At 45.4% G+C, this 17,748-nt stretch overlaps 1 protein-coding gene across 3 annotated transcripts in view; it reads left to right on the forward strand.

The window, feature by feature from the left end:
- Positions 1-17,748, forward strand: part of PCDH15 (protocadherin related 15) — a 637,262-nt gene that overhangs the window by 531,286 nt on the left and 88,228 nt on the right. For all 3 annotated transcript variants that reach the window (XM_059851092.1, XM_059851093.1, XM_059851091.1), the window contains 2 exons: positions 11,201-11,506; positions 12,640-12,864. In XM_059851092.1, coding sequence (XP_059707075.1) covers positions 11,201-11,506; positions 12,640-12,864 — 531 coding nt within the window. The remainder of the gene's footprint in view (positions 1-11,200; positions 11,507-12,639; positions 12,865-17,748) is intronic.

Here is a 17,748-nt window from a genome sequence, read left to right on the forward strand (position 1 = left end):
CATGTTCCTTCCCATCCTTATTTTACTTCATAAGAAATCAGAGCTGATCTTGGACAAAGTTTGGATCCCTTGGTGCAATTAAGTCAGTTTTGATAAATGGTTAAATTATTGCTCTGCTTTGTGTCATTGCCTTCCTGTGGGGTTGTTTTTCATTTTGCATCCTAAAAGGCACAGGTGGAACATTTTAAATCAGTCCCAAATATCCTTCAAATCCATTTTGTGCTTAGCTGGGGCCCTCAAGGCTCAATCATCTTCTCAAACACGAGCTTGCCTCTATTTTTAGCTGTGACAGAACTGTAAAATGCAACAAATAATTGCCACAAGAAGCTCCCTGGCTTCTAAATTAGTGCAATTTCTAAGCTGTGTGGAAATGAAAATATTTATTGTGGTCTTGGGATAGTTTATTCCTACTTGGAGTGACAGAAACTGCTCCTGTCATTTCCTGTCCTGTTTATCCCTGGATGGAGAAAGCTTTTTCTTTATAGCCCAAATACTGGGTGTATTTCTCCTCTCTCATGTTCACAACTGCAAATTGATGTAGGGATACCCATTGGAAATGCCATTCTGGGGTATAGAAAAGAGAAATTGAGGCATTTTGGATTTTTTTTTCTGGCTCCAGTGAGGTTATTGAAATAATGGTGATGAGAGTTTGGGTGTAGCTGTGTTTGAAGATATTCCTTAAAAACTGCAACAGCTTTTGGTGTTTTGTGCTTCACTGTAGATAAAACCACAGCCAGTATTGGGAGAGGTGTTAATGGGAATAAATTTTAATGTGGATAAAATGTTCATAAAGGGCTATTTTAGGTGGGAATAGCCTGGTAAAAGAAGAAATCCTTACAGTGCTGTGTGTTTACCCTACCAAGAATTAGCCCACTGATTAACAAAGCTGCTTTTTGGAAAACTTTTTACTCATTTCAAACAGAAACCTAAAATCCACCAGAGCAAGCAGTCATACAGAGGATTTGAAATAAAAAGACAGATTTTGTGGTGTCCCTTTCCCTTGAAATGCCACCTTCCCATTTTACCTGGGGAAAAAATAATAGCAAAAGATTTTTACCTTAGAACCCAAGATGTGCCCCTTCAGCTCATGGGGCAGAGAACCTGGTGAGGAAGGACATGGAAAAGGTGCTCAACGACTTTGATCCCTCAGGATTTTTGACTCAAGAGGTTTGGTCTCAGGATTGGGTGCCTGGGCTCACTGTCAGAATTCCAGAGTGGTTTGGATTGGGAGGGATCTTAAATCTCATCCCATTCCAGCCCTGCCATGGGCAGGGAAACCTTCCACTATCCCAGCTTGCTCTGAGCCCTGTCCAGGCTGGCCCTGGACATTTCCAGGGCGGGGGATTTTAAGCAGTTTGGGCTATAAATCAATCTGAACTCTCCATAGAATAACTCCACAGCCTAGAGATTTCCATGCTCTGCTTTGTTTTCAGTGGAAAAGCTGGACTTTCAAATGGATTCCCATAAGGACTTTGATAATATTTGGGGGGTGCTTTCCCAAGGAGATGTGGCAGGAAGGCAGGGAGAGGTTTCCTGTGGGAGAGGGAGGGTTTGGCTATTGTATTTGCAGGGAATATCCCAACAAAGGCAGGGATGATGAATCTGACTCCATGTTCTCAGAAGGCTCATTTATTACTTTATAATACTTTATTATATTAAAGAACATTCTACTATACTAAAGAATACAGAAAGGACACTTACTGAATGCTAAAAAGACAATAATGAAAACTCCTGACTCTCTCCAGAGTCTCGACACAGCTTGGCCCTGATTGGCCAAAGAGTGAAAACAACTCCCAGCAGAATCCAATGGAACAATCACCTGTGGGTAAACAATCTCCAAACACATTCCACATGAGCACAACTCAGGAGAAGCAAATCAGATAAGAATTGTTTTCCTTTTTCTCTGAGGCTTCTCAGCTTCCCAGGAGAAAAATCCTGGGCAAAGGGATTTTGTCAGAGAATGTGAATGGCACAGTGTGGAGCATTTATTCCATGCAGGCAGGCAATAGCCACCCTTGGAAGTGCTCTCCCTCTCCAGCAGCTCTGCTGCCAGCTGGAGCTGCAGGAGGCACTGGCACAGGAGTGCTGCCTGTGGGCATTCCAGGAGCCTCCTGAAGATGAAAAGAACAAAAGCCAGACAGGATAATGCTGCCAGTGGAGTGGATGTGTTTCCAATCCTTTAATTTCACACTGTGTTCTCTGAATTGGGGCAGTCAGAGGTGGGTTGGATTCCCTGCTGCTGCTCCCTCTGATCCTGGGGATCCCTCAGCAAGGCAGGAGCCCAGCTGCTGCTGTGTGGAAGTCTCCACAAAAGGCCCCCAGGAATCCAAAAAGCTCCAGCTGGTAACTTCACAGTGAAATTCAGGCACTTTTTTGTAGTCTAAACCAGCTGGAGATGGGGCATCAGGATGTTCTGCATTGTACACTGCACTTTAATCAATCCCAGGGGCATGGGAGGTAAGAAAGATGGAATGACACTTAGGAAAGGGATCAATATATTGATCTGCAGGCATGTTCACAGCCTTGGGCAGAGGAAGACAGTCCCCAGCAGTTTGTTAAAGATTTTTTAAAAAGCAGCTTGGGGTTAAATAAAAACTGTTGAGCTGATGGGGCCCTGGAGAGGAAAGACATCCCTTGGCAGAAGTTTTTATTCATTTGGGGTTTTATTTATATCCAGATTCTTTCACCCAACCCCATAATTCATTTATTGTTGGATATTTTGGTGTCATTGATCAGCACTGTGTGAAAATTCCAGCATGAACAGGTTGCTATCAAGGAGAGATAGCAACAGGGAAGGAAATAAGATGGAAAATAGGGATAAGAATTATGTGCTCAAGTATCACTGGCCCTTGGATCTTCCCTAAAATGGAAACAGGATGAATTAATTCCAGTAATGAGAGCAGTTTGCAGAGCGTGTGATACCTCTGCCACCTGCTTGGTTTTAAGCTACAAAAGAAATGCCTTAAGAAAGTTGGTTTTTAGGATGGACCTGTTCTTCCTCCTGGAAAAGTTTGGAGGAATTTGTTTGGTTGTACTGTACTAGCCCTCCTGAATGCTGATGAAATGTAATTATTTCCCAGCAGAGCTTTCTGTCCATGGGTATCAGTGAATTCTTACAGGGTCCTGGTTTTATTTAATAAATTCATAAGGTGATAAACCCTGGATCTAAAGCTTGATTTACATTTCATGGCTGTTGGGTAAAGCTTGTTGTGTTGGACTAAATGACCCCTGGAGATCTCCCACAAGCAGCTCCTCCTGTGTTTCTACAAGCAGGAAAGACTCCTTAAAATGTTGGTGATGAATTATTGCCCATGCAATTACATTACAAGGTCTCATGGAAAAGTCTAGAAGAGAATCTGAGTTTTCCTAAGTCTCGACTGCCTTGTTTTTGGTGTGAAGGGTGTGATTTCCCCAAAACCTGCACTGCAGATTACACTTTGTGTTAAAAATACAGGCTCCTGAAATTAAATTCCCAAATTTAACTGTAAGACAACTTGAAGGAAAATTAGAGGTGGAGAAAAAAGGAGAAGACCAGGAAAAAAGGGAGATTTATTAGCAGGTGAGGACAATCCAGGAGGAAAAGGAATTAAAATTAGAGGTGGAAGAGATGGGAAAAATCCAGGAAAAAAAAAAAAAGGGATTTAATGGCAGGAGAGGATAATCCAGGAGGGAAAGGAATTAAGCCTTTGGGGAAGAGTAAAATCACAGGCTCTGAAGTAAATCTCAGATACCCAGAGTGAGTCCAGAACTCCTGCTCACTGCATGACCCAGTTCCTAACAGTGCAGTTTGAATTCATCTCATAGATGTAAAACAAACAGGAGCAGCTGGGATTTGAGTCAGAATCCATAAAAAAGCAAATCAGAGCCCAACATCAGAGAATCAGAATGGGGCAGGTGAACTCCAACCAGAGAAAGGTCAGACTTCATTTCTTATAAGTGGTTGGATGATCACAAGGTCCTTGGGAGAGAACCTTGGTGATATCATTTCCTTCAGTTTATTAAGGAATTTGTCCCCAGGGAGGATAAAAAGCACTTTAATAAGGCTTTCAGCACTGTCTCAAGATCCTCATGGAGATGCTGGTCACAGAAAGAATTTAATGTACTTCTAGCTGGATTTTCATGTTTGTTAACAGGCAAATCCCCTTACAACAGGATTGATGTCCCAAGTCCAAAGCTGTGGCATCAGGAGAAAAAGGTGGGGTCATAGATTTGGGCTATTTATTTCCATTCCAAACCACCTGTGCTGGACAGAATTACCTCTTTCTGCTGGCACCAGGGAATTCCTGGAGGATATTTGGCAGCAGTGGCTGCAGCCACAGTTGTTCATCTTTTTCCACTGTTCCTTGAACTTAGGTCAGCTTGGGCACAGACCAAAGAGGTTAAAAAAGCTTTTTGCCACCCATAAACATGGCCTCTTAAGTGCAAGGATTCCAAAAGCTGTGCTCTTGTCTTCCCTGTTCCCAGAATTTATTATATTTGTGCATTCATCTGCATCTTTGCCCTCCAGATAATATTTGTGCTTTAGTGCAGCGGAAATATTGATTTTTGTTATCAGCACGTTCATGGCAGTTGACTGTTGAGACTCCAAGGATTTTCCTTGAAAGGAATTCTTGGTTTTGTCTGCTGACACTTTACATTTTGGGATGCCTTTAAGCCCCGTTATCTCTTTCAGCTTGACACCAAATGAAATCTTCTGAATCAGTGATTTCATGTCTCTGGTTCATGCCCTTTTAGGATTTTGATGCCTGATTCCCATCCCTGGAAGTGCCCAAGGCCAGGCTGGAGCAGTGGAAGGTGTCCCTGCCCATGACAGGGGGTGGCACTGGATGGGCTTTAAGATCCCTTCCAACTCAAAGTCAAGAGAAATTCCAAAAAAAAAAAAGCTTCAGAGAAATATTTGGAAACCCAGCTAAATGTGCAGAGTTTAAACAGTATATTCCATCTGTGATTTAGAAAGTTTTTGTTTTGGGAGGGCTTTTTGGTATTTTGGTTTTTTCTAGTGTGCAAATGCACTGGTTTAATCTCTTGATCATATCATTGCCAAAGAACACACTCATCAAAACCCCAAATTTTTAATCATCCTTTAAGGACAACCAAGTCTCCAAGGTTAGGATTTTGTTGTGTGCCAGCCTAGCTGGGCTGGTTGAAGCCATGGAGCATTAAAATGGGATTAACTCATGTAGGAGGTTCACCAGCCCATCCAGTGATGGGTTTGCAGCCATGAGCTTTTGGATTTTCATTCATTTTCATTTAGATTTGCTCTTAGGGTTTAACTGCTCTTAATGTGCAGTTTTGTTTGGAATCACATTTAATTGGTTTTGGAATTAACCCTCCAGGTGCACTGGAATTGGCAGAGACTGTGGAAGTAATCATCCAGGGTTCTTCTGGCTTGTCTAATGCCTACAAATAGGGCAGTGTTTGAAAATTATGTCAGTATTTGAAAATTTACAGCGTGTTTCCTTAATCCTACCATGAGTGGAGTGAAGGATAAGCTGCCGTGAACTGGGAATTCAGTAGGATGCTGAAGTTCCTGGAGGTTATCCACAAAACCTGCAGGATTTTTCCAGAGGATGTGTGTGCACTTGGGCCTCAAAGAAGTAGAATTTGCCTTGAAATTGCAAGGCAGCCAAAATCAAAGGATCAAAGACTGGTTTGGGTGAGAGGGACCTCAAATCCCATCCATTCCCACCCCTGCCCTGAGCAGTGACACCTTCCCCCATCCCAGGCTGCTCCAAGCCCCAATGTCCAACCTGGCTTTGGGCACTGCCAGGGATCCAGGGGCAGCCCCAGCTGCTCTGGGCACCCTGTGCCAGGGCCTGCCCACCCTGCCAGGGAACAATTCCTAATTCCCAATATCCCATCCCTCCCTGCCCTCTGGCAGTGGGAAGCCATTCCCCCTTGTCCCTCCATCCCTTGTACAGAGTCTCTCTCCATGTTTCCTGTAGCTCCTTCAGGCCCTGCAAGAGCACAATTTGGTCACCCCAAAGCCTCTCCTCTCCAGGCTGAACAATCCCAGCTCTCCCAGCCTCTCCTCCCAGCAGAGCTGCTCCATCCATCTAAGAAAATTTAAAAGTGAAAGGCTGTGTAAAAGCTGGCAAGGAGCAGCAAAAGAGAGGAAAAGCCTTTCTGAACTTTAGAAAAGAAGGAAAGTCCAAACTTTTATGGATGACTGATGTTGCCTCCTTAAAATTCTTACAAATATTTGGTTTATGACAAAGAGGTCAGGCACATTTCAGATATTTGTGGCCTCTGACTGCATCTGGGAGATGTTAATTTTGTCCTGTGGACACAAACTGTAATCTCCCTGCAAAACAAGTCCAAAATCCAATCTAACACTCCCACCCACACTTGATTTGCTGTTTGACACGAATGAGAGGCTTGGGAATACTTCCAACCCAGAGTAATAAACCCATTAAACCCTCAATAATAAACCTATTAAACCCCTAGTATAAAAGAATCATGTTATCTGCCACGAGGACAATAATTCTCACCAACAGCATCATTTGGATCCTCCAGCACAATTCCTGCCTTGAGCTGTGGAATACTGGGGGAGCTGTCCAAAATCAGGAGTTTGGTTGGCTTGGGTAGGGATTGTGGGGAACTTTTGCTCCTGAAGAAGGGAAATTTAAACTAAAGTAAGCTGGTTGTGTGGCAGAGTGGTCCCTAAGAAATGTTTCAGCCCTCAGGAAAGGGGGATACCAGAAACAGTAAATTGCTCAGGCGAGACTTTTTGGCTCCTGTCCCATTAGCTATTCTTAAATTTGAAGTGAAGTTCCCCAAGCCTATGAAATGCCTTTTTCACCTAATCGAAGAAAAAACTTCTGAGCTTATTTCCTTTTTAAAAAGACAAAAGATAGTTTTGTCACTCTGACAACAAAAAGCACATTCCTACAGGTACCTACCATGCTAGTCTCTGACTTGGAGTAGTAACCAAGTAGTAACCTTGTTTTGATGTTTTCTAACTCCAACATTCCAGGCACAAAACCTCAATTAATGTGCCTAAATCCTGTCACCATCATGAGCAAGAGCTGAGGATACAATAGGAGGTTTCTTTTGCAAAGGATGATAATGATATAATGAATATTGTTGACATTCAAGCCCTTGCCATTGTATTCCAGAGTTAATGGTCTTTCAGAGGTGTCTCAGTCATTCCCATCTGCCAGGACTGTGTTTTCCTGCTGTTTGAAGTGGAGGGAGATAATTTGTTACTCTGGAACAGTGTTGGTTCATATTCCTGAGGGTTTCCTGGTGATGTGGGAGCAGAGCTGGTAACACAAATCAGAATTTACCACATCAGATGAAGGCTGTCACCTTGTAGGTGGGATAAGTGTAGGATAGATTTTTTGGGAAATAAAGTAGGGAGTCATTTATACTCCCAGGTTTCCATGTTTGTTTTATCATGCAGTACTTCATGAATTAGAGGTGGAAATAAGAGTCTTCCTGGAGATCTGAGGAGTCACCAGAATATCAGCAGTACTTGCTCTGTCTCTTTGCATGGACACATTTTTCCTAATTCTGGATAAACAGCAGATGTATCCTGGGCTCATCCCACAGTGGGGTGGGCGGGGAGTCTCCCCCTCTCTTCTGCTCAGGTGAGAGCCCACCTGGGATTCTGTGCACAGTTCTGGTGGCCCCAACATAAGGAGGGATGGAACTGTTGGAGCAGGTCCAGAGGAGGTTATGGAGATGCTGAGGGCTCTGGAGCACCTTCCCTCTGGAGCCAGGCTGGGAGAGCTGGGAATGCTCAGCCTGGAGAGGGGAAGGGTGTGTGGAGACCTCACAGCTCCTTCCAGAGCCTGAAGGGACACAGGGAAGCTGGAAAGGGACCCTGCAACAGGAACTGCAGTGACAGGACACAGGGAATGGGTTCCCAGTGCCAGAGGGAATAGGTGGAAGATTGGGCAGGAATTGTTCCCTGGCAGGGTGGGCAGGCCCTGGCACAGGGTGCCCAGAGCAGCTGGGGCTGCCCCTGGATCCCAGGCAGTGCCCAAGGCCAGGTTGGACATTGGGGCTTGGAGCAGCCTGGGACAGTGGAAGGTGTCCCTGCCATGGCAGGGGTGGCACTGGATGGGATTTAAGGTCCCTTCCAACCCAAACCAGTCTGGGTTTCTGGGATTCAATGAGATGGACAAGGTAGAAACAGGCCAGCATTTGAGATGCAATGACACTATGGCCCTGTCTTGGAATCTCTTCTGTTCCTTTTGTAGTTTACCTCTTTTTCTTAGTTCTTTCCTCTTGTTTGGGTTTTTTATTCTGGTTTGGGTTTTTTTTGGTCTCAGTTTCCGTGGTGCCTGTGTCCCCAGTGGCCTTTGAGGGCTGTGTTTCCTCCAGCAATCACAGCTGCTGCTTCTTCTGCCTTGTGTCAGGTAGGAGCAGCCTCTGCAAGGCTGTGCAGACCCTTCTGCCTTTCAATACATCTGCAGCTCCTTTTAGGGTCTGCTGTCATCTGGTGGCCCTTTACCTACCAAAACTTCAGGTCTCTCACCATATTTTTTTTGCAAATCACTGGGGCTGAGTTGTGGTGGAAAGCCTTTAGTGGGTACAGGAATGTGTTGTTGCCTTTTTTTAGTCCTCCTGTTTTCTCCTTGGCTTTGGGACTTTGTTTAGGATTCAGGTGATATGGGAATGAACTGTTTTCTTGCTTCTCCCCACCTCTGTACCTGTTCACTCAGGGAATTCAGCCCAGTGTTGGTAATGACCAAATGGGATTAAATTTATTGGGATGCCACTGGTTCCTGTTGTCAGGGGTGGGGTAAATTCAACCAGGGCTGGTTTTTTGAAGCAGAACTTCCTGAAAGCTCCTCATTTCCCACACCTCCAGTTTCCTCACTTCCTAGCAAGTCATGTACCTGTTGGTGACAGATCTGGGGGTGAAACTGGGGTTAAAGTTGTCCATTTTGGTACAAAGTGATGACTGCAAAGCAAGACAAATTGTCCACACCAACAGCAAGTCCTTGTCCAAGGAGCTGCTTCCCAGAGGCTCTGACAGGCTCTGGGAAATTATTTCCAAGTGGAAACAGTTGTGCACCCTTGAGACAGGGTTCTTTTAGGAAACAGATTAAACTCTTTTTCTTTCTTATCCATAGAGAGAACCTTATTTCTTTTCAAGTTTAGAGTGATAAAAATGTTAATTCTTGACCAGTGTTCTGGTGGTATAATCCCAATTAAATAATTGGATTATATTGAATTATCCATTTCTGCATGGAAAGGGTGCTCAGGCTTTGGCAGGGGCTGCCCAGGGAGCTTTGCAGTGCCCATCCCTGGAGGTGTCCCAGGAAGGGCTGGAGGTGGCACTCAGTGCTCTGGGCTGGGGACAAGGTGGGCACTGGGCACAGCTGGGACTCCATGGGCTAGCAGGGATTTTCCAGCTTCAATCATTCTGGAATTCTGTGAACCAAATCAGTCCTGCAGAACGTGGCAAAGGTGTTTCTGCCTAAGGATGTGCACAAATGAGTTCACAACATTCATAGTCATGTTTTCAGGAACCCAGTTCAAAGCCTGCCATATATTTGAAAGTAATTTTAATTTCCTTTCCTAAACAAGAAGTTTATCTATTCTAAAACATGCTTCCAAGCTAACCTGATGCAAAACTTGTCTCATGAGAATTTTTTGTCACGGTTTCCAATTATAGGCGTATTTCAGATTACTCTTGGAGATTCCTTTGGGGCTTTTTGGTTTGTTTGTTTGGTTGGGTTTTTTAGATCTGTTATTTCTACAGAGGAAATGGAATTGATTGGAAATTAAGCAAATCCAGCTGACAGATGTGGCTTAGAAGGATGCTATGTACCGATGGACCAGTCAGAATGGAGTTGTAGCAAACCCTCTTTAGCACATGGGCATGATGCAGGGAAGAAACACAGTGATTGTTTTCCTTATTAGCAATTTTAATTAACTTTTAATTGATTTCTAGCAAGATAAATGGTTCCATTACTGAGCCTTACAATGAACACCATCACCAGAATTAAGCATTCCCGGCGACTGTTCTGAAAACAAAACATGCAAATCTCTTATGATCTTCACAGATGTCATTCATAAAGGCAAATAAATGAGAATAGAGTAGGGCAGAGTGCCCTTTGTATAATTTAGGTAACCTTGTTCATCATGCCCTAATTTAATTAAGAGGAGGCAAAATAACAGGTCAGCATTTCAACCTGAGAGCTCTATGAAAACCTATTAATTTTGTCCATCCCTATAATTATGTGGTAACAATAATTATTTGGCTGACGCTGAAATCTGAGGCTTGGTTCAATGTGTGAGAACAAAGATATCAACTAAAGAAATTGAGGTGGTTTTCTGTGGCAATCATCAGCCTGTTGTGAGCACAGAAGAATAAGGATGAAATATGACAATGTTTGGGTTTGAAGAGCAGGAACAGGAGCAAAACAGAAATTTAAGTAGTTCTTCAGAGAGCAGCGATGAAAATATCACTGAGTGTGACAAATGTGTTAAGTGGAAAGAAAATTTCTAAGTCACGTGTCCCTTCTGTCTGTCTGCATCCATCCTTCATTTGAATTCATATTCCATAAGGATTTGGGCAGCAATGAAACAGTGCTTCAGTGTTAAATAAAAATTCCTCTCAGACATCACCCAGTCCTCATCCTTCAGCTATAGAATTATCTGAGGGCTTGGCTTCACAAGCATCAAATTCATCCTTTGTTGAAGTTCAGAGAAACTTCATAGAATCCCTTAGGATAGAATCCCAGAATCATTTGGGATAGGAACACTTCAAGGATTGAGTCCAGCCTGTGTCTGATCCCAGCCCAGAGCACTGAGTGCCACCTCCAGCCCTTCCTGGAACACCTCCAGGGATGGGCACTGCGAAGCTCCCTGGGCAGCCCCTGCCAAGGCCTGAGCACCCTTTCCATTCAGAAATTCCTGCTGCTGTCCAAGCTGAGCCTCCCCTGACACAAGTTCAGGCTTTGTCCTCTTGTCCTGTCAAAAGTTTCCAAGGCTGAGCAGCTAAATGTGCCTTTTCTCCTGAAGGGATCCAGTTAGCCTGGCTCCTGTCGCTGGGAATGGAGCCATTTGTTTCTGTGGGATGCTTTATCTTCAGTCACAGCTCAGACAGAGGCAGGCTGCCCCAGACACCACAGATTTGGCAGAATCCTTCCCTGCCTCACCTGATTTCTGTCCCGTGGGTGTCTCCCTCGGAGGTTTGCAATTTGTGCGTTAACCCATGGTTTTCCTGCTGTCTCTTTAGGCTACAGATGCAGATGCTGGGGTTAATGGGCAAGTCCACTACAGCCTGGCCAACTTCAACAACCTGTTCAGGATCACCTCCAACGGCAGCATTTACACAGCAGTGAAGCTGAACAGGGAGGTGAGGGATCACTACGAGCTCGTGGTGGAGGCGACCGACGGAGCCGTGGACCCGCGGCGCTCCACGCTCACCCTGGCCATCAAGGTGCTGGATATTGATGACAACAGCCCCGTGTTCACCAACGCCTCCTACACTGTCTGTGTGCCAGAGAATCTCCCACCAGGAACTGTCTTCCTGCAGCTGGAGGTGAGGAGGTGGTGAGTGAAGGTGCTGTGTGGTTGTTCTGTGATATTCAGGGTTCTTGTTTAACTCGGCAGTGAGACTGCAGTAAAAGATTGGGAGCTGGAGCATGGGGGTGTGGGGATTTTGTCCAGAGCAGCTGTGGCTGCTCCTGGATCCCTGGAAGTGTCTGAGGCCAGGTTGGATGGGGCTTGGAGCAGCCTGGGAGAGTGGAAGGTGGCCCTGCCCATGGCAGGAGGTGGCACTGCTTGGGTTTTGATGTCCCTTCCAACCCAAACCCTTCTGGGATTCTGTGATCTTGGCAGTGGCCAAAATCAGGTGCTCAGAGAGGAGAGCTAAAACCAGCTTCAGTTTCCACTGCCATTTTCCCAGAACACTGTGCTCGTTTCCCACAGCTTGAACCTTCAGTGAATTCTTCATTCCTTGTGTCTGTGCACATTGCATAAAGTTACAACAACACAACTCAACTCAAGATGTTCTCAGCAGTTTGCCCTTTAAACCTCAGAGGGATATTTTGTGAGGATGTGTGGGGGTCCCAGTTGCCAGGGTCCCAGTTTTTGGTTTCTCTGGGTCTGGATTGAAGGCACTTGAGACAGTAGTTCGTGTTTGGACTCAGGTGTTTATTATTTCTTATCAGTATAACAGTCTCACTACTGTGAGTTTGGCAGCTTTTCATTAGAAGGCACAAAATGGCCAACAATCTCTTGGTACAAGGGCTTTTAAGACTAAACTATCCCATTAAGAGCTGACACCTGGATTATTTTCCCTTTTAACCCAATAACTGATCCCACAGAGCTGCAATGGGGACTTTTCTGCCCAACTACAAAATGCCACCCATGAAGAAGAAGGGCGAGGAAGCATGAAGAAACCCCTCCATCCTGCTTCCATCCACAACACACTAAAAATCCCAAACTTAAATTTCTCACCACGGGATACACCTACTCTGCTCTCTATAATCTATTGCACACTTGTGTGGGTTCCAGTCTATCTTGAACTCCAGGAAACTTTCTCCATGAATGAGGGTCAAAGTCAGTGCTCCCCTGTGGGTCAGGGCACCCCACAGCAGACAGAGAAATATTCCCAGTGCCCTGGGTTTCCACAAGGATGGATTTTGTTTGATGTCCCTCTGTTCCCTGCAGGCCAAGGACGTGGATCTGGGTGCAGATGTGAACTATCGGATCCGCACTGAGGAAGCCCGGCAGCACTTTGCCCTGAACAAGCACACGGGAGAGCTGTCACTCCGGAAATCCTTGGATTATGAATCCTTCTCTGACACAGAGGCAACCTTCACCTTCCTCGTGGAAGCCTTTGACAGCAAGGGCACCATGCCACCTGGGCTGGCCACTGTCACTGTCAGAGTCAAGGTAAAGGGGTCACTCCTCAGCCAGCAGCATCCTCTCCCAGAATATTCCATCACCATCCAGGTGTCCTTAGGAAGCACCAGCACTCTCTGCTCTCCTGCACCTCACTTGCATGAGTGTTATTCTGTTCAGTTAAACACACACTTTGTAACAGCTGTAATTGTTTTCCCAGTGTGCAATTACATAGTTAAATGCTGGATTTATGAAATCAAAGAACACTGGACACAAATACAAATGTTTGGTCCTCTAGAATCTCTAAAAGTAATCTCTAATCTGAAATAAACCCTCCATGGAATTGTTTGCAAAAGTGACACAGTCACTTTTCAGCCCACAAATTGTGATTTTAAGGCCCACTGGGGTGTACTGAGTGCTGGTGTGGCACAGCACACCCTGGATTCCAGATTCTGCTGCTGGGAAATCCAGCTCTGCAGAGGAGCAGCCTGATTTAGTGTCTTACACCATGAACTGCAGTGAGTTACAGCCTCACCTCAGGGTTTCAGGGGCATCCCCAGGGGTGCTGGTGTCTGTTTGGGAATGATCCACAAATGAAATGTGTTTTAGCTGGGACTAAAACACTTCCCCATCTTCGTTTCCCCGTGTCCAAGAGGGGAGGAGAGCTCTGATGCCTTAATCCTACCCTTAGCATTCCCAAAGTGCAGCTCTGTGAGTCGTTCTGTCCTTTTGAGCAATTGCTTGAGGTTTTGTGAACTGTGGGAGAAATGAGACTTTAATTGCTCAGATTTCAGTGAAGGAGCAAAAATTGTAGCAGGACCAAGAGCACAGCTCACAAATGTTCAGTTTAAATGTGTCTGTGAAAAGCATTTGGCACTCATAGGAGTTCAGCCTGTTCTGTATCTGCAGGTGCTTGAATTGCCACTTGGTTTTGAGTAATTCTGTTTGTCAGTCTCAACTGAGCTCACAATTCTTTTAGGACAGTAAATGTCTCCCATTATTAGCTCTGGTGACAATGCCAGAAGGCTTCTATGATGCCTCTCCGTCTGCAGAATGTCTCAGTGTGAGGTGCAGGTCACCTGTTCCTGACTAATCTGTGCTTTTCCCCAGCACATTCCATGTCATTGACAGAAACAGCTTTTCCATCATTCCCTGAGCTGCTTCTGTTGGACTTTTACAGAGCAAGTTGCTCAAACCTCAGATTTTTTTCTTAAAAGAAGCCTTTTCCCAGCACACTGAATTTTTGAGAGAATAGTTTGGGTTGGTTTGGGTGGGTTTTTTGGGTTTTTTTAAAGGTTTTAATGTAGGATTGTGTTCAGAGAAAAGCTGTTGTCTTTTTGATTGTGTGGTTGATTGTATTAATCAATGTCAGGGAAAATTGCAGTTCAGCTCAGTGGCCTCAGTACCAGCAGCTTGTGCACATTCAAAGGAGGGAACAGGGAATTTAAGGAGGGGATTAATAGGATCAAAAAATCAGTTCATGCTCTCTTGGAAACTCTTCCCTCACATAAGCAACAAAATGGGAGCATGATGATGCTTTGGAGAGGCTGGAATACCAGGATGGAGCCAGAAGTAACAATTTTGGAGTAAAATATGTTTGGCTGGGGACAGCACTGGGCCTGGGAGGGAGGGCAAGCAGGAAATGCTTTAAGTGAGAAAGAAAATAAATCCAATTTAAGGTGGGTGTTTTCATACTCAGTGACAGGCTGAGTTTTGCAACAGATCAGGGGGCATAATCAAATATTATTTAAATGCTGAGATGAAGATGATTATTAGCTTCCAGCCTGGAGTGAGAGGTAGGACAGGGGAATTTTGAGTGGCACTTGAGAGAATGGAGGAGGACTTGTGGAAAAGCCAGATTTAATATCAAAATGTGTTGGGCAGATGTCATTAGCAGGCTTTATGTCAGGTGGCAGATATTTTGAACATTGGTCACAAGAGGTGTCTGGATGTTTAATTTGAGCTTAAAGATGAACTTCCCAAATACCAAATTCACAGGAGTGAGTGGGGAGGGTGGAGGGTGAAGGCAGAACCGTGTGCTGTCCCTGTTTGAGATGGGAAGGACCCTCAAGACACCTCAGAAAGCTGATCCAAGAGTCAGAGCAGCAGGAGCAGGGTGCAGAGTCTTGAAACCAAGTGAGAACAAGAACAGGCCACCCTTTCCTTCCCACTCAGCATCTTCTGCTCCTGCTGCAGGAACTGGATGTGTTTCCTCTGAGTAGTTCCTGAGCTTTCCCTTTGTTTAGAGGCTGGGCTTTGAGTAATTGCTTTAATACAGGGTTTGAGAGCCCAAGCAGGAACTAAACCAAGTGCAGAAGTCCCACAGCCCCCAACATAAGAACACAAAATTGAACTAGAGGGAAGCAGAGGCAGTTTTGGGGCCAAGCTCATGTCCCCATCACAGACCCAGCCCCTCCAACCCTCAGGACTTTATTTGTGCTATTACTGAGTTCTCCAGCCCTCTGGGGCTCCCACTGCTCCGCTCACATTTGTCATTTCTCCCAGCCCAGCTCTTCACTGCAAGCACTGTAATTTTTCCTGGGTAATGGAATTGTGTTAAGCAGCTATGGATGTCTGATAGTGTCGTCCATCATTTGTGAGGTATCCAATGGAATGAGCACACCCAGAGCCCCCTGCTCCCTGTGGCTGCAGGAGGGGGATGCACACTGGGCTGTTCTTTGGACTCTCAGCCCTTGGCATGACAAGTTACAAATAGTTTGCATTAACCTGCCCTCAGCTAGGTCGAGGCACAGATTGCAGAGCGGGGCTTTCACTGCAGGAGGAACAACTTCAACTTTACCCTCACGTGGGGATGGAGCAAGTTATTGGCCTCTGCTGCAGCCAAAAGGCTCCTTGCATTGTGAGGATGTCCTGGGGCTGCTTTGGCAGAGAAAGCCAAAGGTGAATCAATGAATTCATAGAATCATTTAATTGGAAATGGCCTCTGAGATCACTGAGTGAAACCATTAACCCCGCACCACTAAACTGTGTCCCCACGTGCCACATCCACACTTCTTCTGAGGCCTTCATCCACACTTCTTCCAGGGATTGTAACGCCTCCTCTGCCCTGGGCAATCCCTCCCAATATCTGGCCACCCTCTGGATGAAGAAACCTTTCCTAATATCCAACCTGAACCTCCCATGGCACAGCTTGAAGTTGTTTCCTTCTGTCCTGTCGTTGTTTTCTGGGAGAAGAACCTGATCCCCACCTGACTCCAACCCCTCAGGAAGTCATACAACAATAATTATTGCATCCATTCAAGTATTTCCAAGGAGGAATTGTCTAAGTGGCACAGATTTCTCCCCACCACCTCAGACAGACCAAGATTTTTCTCTTTTCCCCCGTTCTCAGTTCCCTTAGCTTTCTTAACATTTCCCCTGAAGCTGCAAGAAGCCACGGGGTGTCTGGGAGGGCTGAGTTGGTTTTGCTTCTTGTTGTACACACCAGCATCCCCTCACAATCCAGATGATTCCCAGTACTGGAAAAAGCAAAATCCTTGCAGTTCAAATTATTAGGATTTAGAATTTGGAAGCAACTCTTGTGGTAATAGGGTTTGATAACAGAAACAGTTGCTCTTAAGTGAGTAATGCATTCCTAAACATAAATAATGAGAATTTCTGTATCATGGGGTCTGTAAGGTCTCTGCATATTTTATGCTGTGTCCTTCTCTTCTTATTACCAGCATTTTTTAAAATTATTATTTTGCCTTTTCTTGTTTGTAGAAGTGCTTTTCTTCTCTTTGTGGGTTGGGGATTGGTTTGCTTTGGAGTTTTTCAAGGACATTGTGTGGTGGAATGAAGCCATTGTCACAGGTGAAGGACTTGAAGTGGGAGAACAACAAGAATGACTAAAAACCTGAGGGTTTCAGCTCTAACAAAGCAAAAAAAATGAGGAGGTGGTGAGGTGATTGGGAACTGGCTGATCACAGGGGTCATGATCAGTGGCACAGGGTGTGGTTGGTGACTGTCACTGCAGGTGTCCCCAGGGCTCAATGCTGATCCCAGGATTATTTAAATTGTTCATCAATGATTGTGGAGGAGCAGCCTCAGGCACCAGCACAGGCTGGAGGGGCAGCTCTATGGGGAAGGACCTGGGGGACACTGAGCTGTCCCCAGGCCAGCAGAGTGTCCTGGGGCCAAGGAGGCCAAGGGGAGCCTGGGGGCAGCAGGAAGAGCCACCCAATGAACATCTTTTCCCCTTTAAAGAACAGAGCAGCCTCATAAAACTTACAGGAAGGTGAAAAAAAGTCAGCTGGATTGCCTCCAAGATATTTCTCATTTCTGGCGACACTAAATGGAATAACAAGCCTGGGGTTGGGCTACAGTGCTGGTAAACAGATTTATTTCCTTCCCTTCATCTCAACTGATCAGTTCAATCATCTGCCAGTCATTTATTGCCTCGTGTATTCCATCATGAATATTATCCCTTAATTTATTATAGGATGAGCTACTTTAGGGCCTGCTGAGCACGAAGTGGGAAAGAGATGCAGTTGTGCCATGTGAGCAAGGCCCTGTTCTGTGCAGCTTCAGACAAAGCCCTGTGTAAAGCAGGCACCCACTCACTGACAGAATTCAAGGGGCTGCTTTGGCCATATCAGCATCATCACAAGGGCTTGAACTTGGTGTCACTAAGGTGTGTTCATTAGGAGAGGCCAAGAGGATGGGGAAGGACTTGAAGTCCTTGATACTCCAGTATTTGATGAAATCAGGTATTTCTTGGAATACCAGAGTGGTTTGGGTTGGAAGGGACCTTAAAACTCATCCAGTGCCATCCCTGCCATGAGCAGGGACACCTTCCCCTGTCCCAGGCTGCTCCAAGCCCTGTCCAACCTGGCCTTGGGCACTGCCAGGGATCCAGGGGCAGCCCCAGCTGCTCTGGGCACCCTGTGCCAGGGCCTGCCCACCCTGCCTGGGAACAATTCCTAATTCCCAATA

The sequence above is a fragment of the Haemorhous mexicanus genome, chromosome 7, assembly GCF_027477595.1.
Source record: "Haemorhous mexicanus isolate bHaeMex1 chromosome 7, bHaeMex1.pri, whole genome shotgun sequence".
NCBI lineage: Eukaryota > Metazoa > Chordata > Aves > Passeriformes > Fringillidae > Haemorhous > Haemorhous mexicanus.